This window comes from Herpailurus yagouaroundi, unplaced genomic scaffold, assembly GCF_014898765.1.
Source record: "Herpailurus yagouaroundi ecotype Mexico unplaced genomic scaffold, PumYag 193, whole genome shotgun sequence".
Lineage (NCBI taxonomy): Eukaryota > Metazoa > Chordata > Mammalia > Carnivora > Felidae > Herpailurus > Herpailurus yagouaroundi.
In genome coordinates, this window is record NW_024412424.1 from 2,297,207 (window position 1) to 2,304,705 (window position 7,499).

The following is a 7,499-nucleotide window of genomic DNA, read 5'->3' on the forward strand; positions in this document are numbered from 1 at the left end:
GCCGTGCGCCCGGGCCTGCGCCATGCGCCCTGGGGGCGTGCGAAGCTTCGCGCTGGAGCTGGCCCGGGGCCCCGGCGGCGCGTACCGCGGCGGGGAGCGGCTGTGCGGCCGGGTGCTGCTGGAGGCGGCGGCGCCTCTGCGGGTGAGAGCGCTGGAGGTGGCGGCACGCGGCGGGGCGGCGACGCACTGGCTCGAGGGCCGAAGCGTGGGTGTCAACGCGGTTTCCAGCGACTACGCTGCTGCCGAGACGTACCTGCGGCGGCGGCAGCTGCTGCTCCGAGGTGAGCCTCTCAGCCCCCCCCCGCCCCCACTCCCGGCTGGGATCCCCTGGGACCCTCGCCCCAGATCTGGGCGCTCTACTCCAGTGCGGGGAGAGTTTCAGTTTAGAGGCTGTGTGGTCGAGTGACCTTTCTTAAGTAGTGGGGACCTCCTCCCCAGGGTCTTGACCCTCCCACAGGACACCTACCCACCTACCCCCCTCCCAAATCCTCTTTCCCAGGAAAGAGACACCCCCCGTTTACAGGGGGTGTCTGGGCACCCCCCCCTTGACAGAGCTGGGAAAACCCTCCACCTAAAGGCTATGCGGGGGGACCCTCCCCCCCACCCCTCCCATCCAGAGTTTGGAGAACCCCTGGGTGGAGTCGGGACATCCTTCTCTCTGGACCCCAGGATCTCCTTTTAACTCCAGATTTGGGTCCCTGATTTCCCAAAGAAGACCCCCATCTCCCGCGCCCTCAGTTTACCCCCAGTGTTTGCAGGAACCAGTTCTAACCCGGGTTGGGAGTTCTGGTGATAGCTGCAGGTAGGTTTGCATCCCAAAGAGAGAGGAGACTTGGGGTGGGGACAGATCGGGCTGGGAAGACTTCCAGCTCTGAGCCTCAGCCCCCCACATTTAGGCCAACACAGAGAGTCAGGAGCAGGCCAGGGGCGAGCCTCGGCAGTGAGCTATGTGTGCTGTGGAGGATGTTGGCTTCCTGGGTCCGCCAAACCCCTTCGGCTAAGCCAGACTTCACTATACACTTCTGTAAAATGGGCAGAGGAAAGAGGCAACTCAGACCTGGTTTCCCACCTATGGCCCCCTTTTTTCCAAGCAGATGCTTTGCCCACAGCCTTTCAGTCTTGTCTCAACACCCCAGGTGCAGGCTCTCCCCTTACTAGCTGTGGAAACCCAGACCTCAAGGGCCCTAGGGCGGGACAGGAAGGGGCCCCCCCCAGGCACTTCCCTTCCCCTGAGGGTTCAAGGGAAGTTGGGGCTGGTCTCACCCCTGGTTCCACTCACCAGCTGCTTCATTAAGACACTGCAGGGGTGAAGCTTGCAGAACTGCTGGGTAGCCTCAGGTGAGGCCCTGCCCTTCTGTGGGCCTCTGGGGACCCATCTGTGAAATGGACTCACCTCATCCCCCATCTCCTCCTGGGCTTATAGCCTCCAGGGCTCCACTTGGCCCTGGTGGGCGTGGGGGGGAAGGTACTAGCCCTTCATTTTGGTCTCAGAGTCCCCTCTTCCGTGCAGACCCCCCAAGCTGATCACTGCGTCTACCGCCTCTGCCCCTCCCTTACGTACTGTTCTGACCCCAATGCTCCTGTGGCCACTCTGGCTGCAGGTTACCGTGTCCGGTTATGATTTCCTCCCACTGGGGCTTCCGAGGCCTCAGGGGTGGTCCCAGGGTCGTCTGAGGGCCCCTCAAAGGTGGCCGCCAGGGTAGTGGGTAGGTTCGAGCAGCTGCTCATCTCGCTGCCAGCAGAGGGCGCCGGTGCCCTGCAGACCGCCAAGAGGAAACTGCCTTAGAAACTCTCCTGGAGGTTCTTCTCTGAGGAAACTGAGGCCCAGAGAGGAGTCCTACTGTCTCGAGGGCACACCGCAGCCCTGACCCTAGGGGTTCCTGGGACGTCCCTTCCACTCGGCTGTCTGGGAGGGGACTGGGGCCCGGGTGAGGGGCGGGGGGGGGGGGCTGCCAGGAGTGGGCACAAGGACGCCTAGGGGGTTTGTAGGAGTTTGCTGGGGGCTGCAAATTGGGACAGGAACATCGAGAGTTGGGAACAGCCCGGGCAAAAGCGCCGAGGCGCGACAGAGTGGCGGCTTGTGGGGAGTGGGTTGATGACGTGGGAGCAAGGCTCTGGGAGAGGTCGAGCATGGGCTACACGGTGATTCAAGGCCCGACATTCTGAGGTCAGGACTGATTTTCTTCCAGCTCTACAAACATGGAAACTTAGGTTTTAAGAGATTGTCACTAGTCCGGGGTCACCCAGCTAAGCGGGATTCTAATCAGAAGAGGGGGGCGGGCGCCCAAGCAGAGGAGGGCCCCACGCACTTCCTCCTCCTTCCGCCATCACTTAGAGGGGAAACTGAGGCCCAGGGTAGTCCTGGGCACTCAAGGCCCCGATTGGGTCCAGCCCATCCCACACCCCTCTAGCTCGGGGCTGGACGTGTCTCGAGTCATATCTGAAAGTGGTGGCCAGTTGATGATTAAACCTAGTGCCAGAATGCTCTTGCTGGGTAACTTCAAGCCCGGGACCCGCTTCCGGCCCTGTTTCCCCTCTTTACCCCCGGGGTCTTCGAGAGACCGGCTCTGGCCCCCGATGCTTCAGTTTCACCGAGGGTAGAGCGCAGGCAGCTGGGGCGTTTGAGGTTTTGTTCCACGCCTGGGAGGAGCCACGCCCCTCGCCGCGCCATTGGTGTGGTCCTTTGTGGGGGTGGGGCCTGTGTCTCGCCCCGCCCCGCCCCGGCCGCCGTATAAAGGCAGCGCCGGCGCCGGGCGCGCAGGAATTTCTGGCCTGGTCCGCAAGTGCGCCTGCGCACGTTGGGTCGGTTCGAGTTCTGAAGCTGTAGCCTCGGCGCCTCGCGCCGCCGTGCCGCCGCGTCGCGGGTTCGAGGCCAGGGTGTGTGCGTCGCGGGTTCGCATCCCGGCCGCGATGCTGTTCGACAAGGTGAAGGCGTTCGTGGTGCAGCTGGATGGCGCGAGCGCGGGCGCCGAGCCGGTGTTCAGCGGCGGCCAGGCCGTTGCCGGCCGAGTGCTGCTGGAGCTGGCGGGCCCGGCGCGCGTGGGCTCCCTGAAGCTGCGCGCGCGGGGCCGCGCCCACGTGCACTGGACCGAGTCGCGCAGCGCCGGCTCGAGCACCGCGTACACGCAGAGCTACAGCGAGCGTGTGGAGGTCGTGAGCCACCGTGCCACGCTACTCGCGCCAGGTACCGGCCGGCGACCCCAACGCGGCGCACGTTGCTGCGCGCTCCTGGAACCTGGCGCGGGCGCTGAGCCTCCCCTTCTGGCTTCTACTTGCAGACACCGGAGAGACCACGACGCTGCCTCCCGGGCGCCACGAGTTCCCGTTCAGCTTCCAGCTGCCTCCGTAAGTCTTACGGTGTCTGGGGCGCAGGATTGCAGGGGAATCCCTAAGCCTGCTGCTGCTTTCAGGTTTAGGGCTCCATTGCTCTGTATCTGGGGACCCTCGAAACCCCAGCACCCCAGCACTGCTCCCCTGGGGGCGGATCCTCCGGGTCTCTGCCTCTCATCCTAAGTCTCTGGGGCCACCCCCCACTTGTATCTCGCCCCCTGAAGTCCCTTCCCTCCATCTCCCCCCGGCCCCCCCCCCCAGGACCCTGGTGACGTCATTCGAGGGTAAACATGGCAGTGTCCGATACTGCATCAAGGCCACCCTGCACCGGCCCTGGGTCCCTGCCCGCCGGGCAAGGAAGGTATTTACTGTCATAGAGCCGGTGGACATCAACACGCCTGCCCTGCTGGTGAGCGGCTGTTCCAGGGGAGGTGGGATGGGAGCGTTGCAGGTAGGGGCCTGGCTGCTGGGTGACCCCGACGGGCTCCTCACCCCCTTCACTTCCTTCACAAAGTGGGAAATCACTGCTGGGCCCTGGCAGGAAGGGAGGCAGGCGTGGGGATGCCTTTGGAGTCCAGCGGAGCTGGGTGCAGATCCCACCTGCACCAATAATCTGTGTGGCTCTAGACAAGGTATCTCACCCTCTCTGAGCCTCGGAGGGCTCCATCTGTGAAATAGGGGACCGCCAGGACTTGCGATGATAATGGTTTTCTGAGCACTGATTGTATACTAAGCGATTAGCTCGTTCATCACATTTTCAGCCTTCCGAGATGGGTTTTATCTGCGGCTGTCTGTTACAGGTGGTTATGAAGAACCCAGGAACGCTGCCCCAAATCCCCCCTCTGCTGGGGGTGGTCGGGAAGCTCTTGGGGCGGGGTCTGTGGTTTGCACAAAGTGACCTGTTCCTGTCCCTCTCCTCTGCCCCACCAGGCCCCTCAGGCGGGAGCTCTGGAGAAAGTCGCCCGATCGTGGTACAGCAGTCGTGGCCTTGTCTCCCTCTCGGCCAAGATTGACCGAAAGGGCTATACGCCAGGTACCAGGCGAGCGCAGCTGGTTGGGGAAGAGGGCCGACGTCAGAGCTGCAGACGGGGAAACTGAGGCCACCCCCCCCTCCCCGCTCCCCACTGCAGGTGAGGTAATCCCAGTCTTCGCCGAGATCGACAACGGCTCCACGCGCCCAGTGCTGCCTCGGGCAGCAGTGGTCCAGACGCAGACCTTCATGGCCCGAGGTGCCCGCAAGCAGAAGCGAGCAGTGGTGGCCAGTCTCTCGGGCGAGCCCGTGGGCCCCGGGCGGCGGGCGCTGTGGCAGGGCCGGGCGCTGCGGATCCCCCCCGTGGGTCCTTCCATCCTGCACTGCCGGGTGCTACACGTGGACTATTCCCTCAAGGTAGAGTGCCCCGTCGGTCCTAGGAGGCAGAGGCGGCTATATCTGCTCTGTTCTCCAGACTGGGGTTCCCCCGAGGCTGCCTGGGGGCCCTCCCTCACGGTCTGTCCCTCCAGGTCTGCGTGGACATTCCTGGCACCTCCAAGTTGCTCCTGGAGCTGCCGCTGGTCATCGGCACCATCCCCCTGCACCCTTTCGGCAGCCGCTCGTCCAGCGTGGGCAGCCGTGCCAGCTTCCTGCTGGACTGGGGGCTGGGGGCCCTGCCAGAGAGACCTGAGGGTGAGCTCCCCATCCCGCTGTCCGGGGGCTGGGGGGGCGGAGAGGCGGGCGCCAGGCTGACCCTCCCCGCCTCCCCCGGCCTCAGTGGCCACGTCTGTGAAAGTACACAGTAACGATCGCATCGGTGGCCCCAGATCCCCCCCGCAGAATCTCATCCTGAGGGCACACCGCCCGGCAGCCCCAGGATTGGCGCACGCCGGCTCCTGCCTGTTGTCCCTTTCCCACCGGCCTCACCCACCCTGTCTCTCACTTGCAGCTCCTCCCGAGTACTCAGAGGTGGTGGCAGGTGGGGAGGTGGCGGCCGCGGGGCAGAGTCCCTTTCCACCGCTGCAGGACGCTGACGTGAACCTTGAAGGCCCCTTCTTCGCCTATATCCAGGAGTTCCGCTACCGCCCCCCACCCCTGTACTCCGAGGTGAGCTTGGGGGTCCGAGAAGCCTCTCCAGGCCCTGGGAGCCCGGGTCGGGGTGGGACTCGGATGAGTTTTAAATGTGAATGGCATGCATTCGCTCAGGGCCCGAGCCCCCCTTGCGCCCCAGTCCGCACCGCGTGCTGCTTCCCGGCTGAATGCAGGAGTCGGAGACGAGCAGGGTGGGAGAGGGGTGTTGCCGAGCCTCTGGAGCCCCGCCGTGGTAGTTGACCGGGTTCTTTCTGTCAGGAGGATCCAAACCCACCCTCAGAGGCCATGAGGCCACGCTCCATGACCTGCTGAGGGGCAAGCGAATACCTCGAGGGATGCGGGTACACACAGGCTTCCGGCCTCCGTGGACACGGGGAATGGCTGGATCGAGAGTGGCCCGACCAGACTGCGCTGAAGTTGGGGAATCCGCGGCTCGGAACAGGGCAGGGCTTTCCAACATAACCCAGGACGGGGGAAGAATCTGGAACCTGACTGACGTGGACTGGCCCTCGCGAGGCATCAGATGCCCCTTGTCGGATCCCGTCTTGTCTACACCGGCCTGTGGACAGGGCTTGGGTCCCCCGGGAGCCTCTGGTCTGGGAGAGACGTCGCCAGACGTAAACGCTTCCGGTCCCGTGGGACCAGAGGAAGAGACCCAGGACCGGGAGAGTCCAGACGGGAGCAGAGAGGGCTTCCCGGAGCAGAGGGCGTTCTGGCTGAGGCGGTGGCGTGTGAATAGCGGCCCAGCAGGCAGACAAGCAAGAGGAGGAAGAAGTCGGAGAAGGTCAGAGCTGAGCGATGTTTGGAGATCACCCCCTTCATCTTAGAACTGGGGCTCAGAAAGCGAGTGCCTCCGTTGAGGCCACGTGGCAAGGGCCGGCAGGCGAGAGGGCCCAGGAGTGAGGCATTCAGGGAAGCGGGTCATTGGAGCTCTGCGGGGCTTATGGGTGGCAGGAGACCACTGCTCCAGCCTTTGTTTTGTTTGTTTTTTAAAAGTATTTATTTATATTGAGAGAGCGCACGAGCAGGGGAGGGGCAGAGAGAGAGGGAGAGGGGAGAGAATCCCTAGCGGGCTCCATGCCGACAGCGCAGAGCCCAGCTCGGGGCTTGAACCCACGGATGGTGAGGTCATGACCTGAGCAGAGATCAAGGGCTGAACGAACGCTTAACTGACTGAGCCACCCCGGCCCCCCCTCCAGCCTTTGAAAGCCAGAGGGAGATTCCTGGCCTAGGCTGGGCCTGCCTGGGGGCTCCTCCAAGTACTCCAGGACATGCGACTTGCCTGGGTATTGTATGACCGGGGAAACCCGGTTCAGAATATTAAGCCAGACCTTGGGGTCAGAGGTCAGCCTGGGGTAACACAGGAGGACCAGTGAGCCTCTGGAGCCTTCCTGTATCCTGGAGGGACAAAGTGTGAGGGGGCAGCTGGACAAGCCCCCAGTTGGAGAGTCTCAGCCATAGCTGGGGGCGGGGCCCCCGCCTGGGACTCATCATTTTTGATAAGCCTTACATTGTTCTCTTTTTTACAGATTTTTTTTTTTTTTTTTTTTTTTAAATAAAAGCGTGGGGAACGAGACTGGGCTTACTGGTTTATTTCCCCCAGCTGCCAAGGGAGCTGAGTGGCCATGACCTCCATCTTGCGTCAGGATCTCAAGGGTCGAACTCCAGGCCGAGGAGGGCGGAGGGGCCCCTTGTCCAGAAGGAGAAACTGAGGCCCAGGGACACAAAGGGAGGCTGAGCTCAGGTTGGAGCTGGACCCCATGCCCCTTCCCTAGCACAGTCACAGAGGCTAGGAACTTGAATGGGGGAAGGCAGACAGAGGCCTCAGAGAGGAAAAAAAGCTGGCCGGGCAGGGGCGCCCCGGGACAGGTGGATCTTGCTTCTCTTGAGTTTGAACCGCTTTTGTTTTTATTCAGATGAAACTTCTATGCCATGAAATGAACCCCTTTAAAGCATACAGTTTGGTTAACGTTTTGTGCATTCACACGTGCGGTGTGCACCCATCACCTCCCCAAAGGAGACCCCGCCCCTGTTAGCAGTCACCCCCACCCACCCCCTCCCTCACTCCTGGCACCCACTCATCTGCTTCCTGCCTCTGTGGATTTTC

General features: G+C 62.9%; 1 protein-coding gene across 5 annotated transcripts; it reads left to right on the forward strand.

The window, feature by feature from the left end:
- The first annotated feature begins 6 nt into the window (after positions 1 to 6).
- Positions 7 to 6,147, forward strand: ARRDC2 (arrestin domain containing 2). Of its 5 annotated transcripts, none has more exons than XM_040444917.1 (8): positions 7 to 281; positions 3,279 to 3,345; positions 3,592 to 3,739; positions 4,261 to 4,363; positions 4,461 to 4,717; positions 4,831 to 4,993; positions 5,250 to 5,407; positions 5,651 to 6,147. In XM_040444917.1, exons 1-8 carry the CDS (start codon positions 23 to 25, stop codon positions 5,702 to 5,704), a joined length of 1,209 nt encoding a protein of 402 aa, XP_040300851.1. In that variant the 5' UTR covers positions 7 to 22; the 3' UTR covers positions 5,705 to 6,147. The 5 variants fall into 5 exon arrangements, with proteins under 5 accessions (XP_040300851.1, XP_040300847.1, XP_040300846.1 ...); XM_040444913.1 differs by lacking the exon at positions 5,651 to 6,147 and adding an exon at positions 5,507 to 5,644; XM_040444912.1 differs by lacking the exons at positions 7 to 281; positions 5,651 to 6,147 and adding exons at positions 1,959 to 3,184; positions 5,507 to 5,644.
- The last annotated feature ends 1,352 nt before the right edge of the window (positions 6,148 to 7,499 follow it).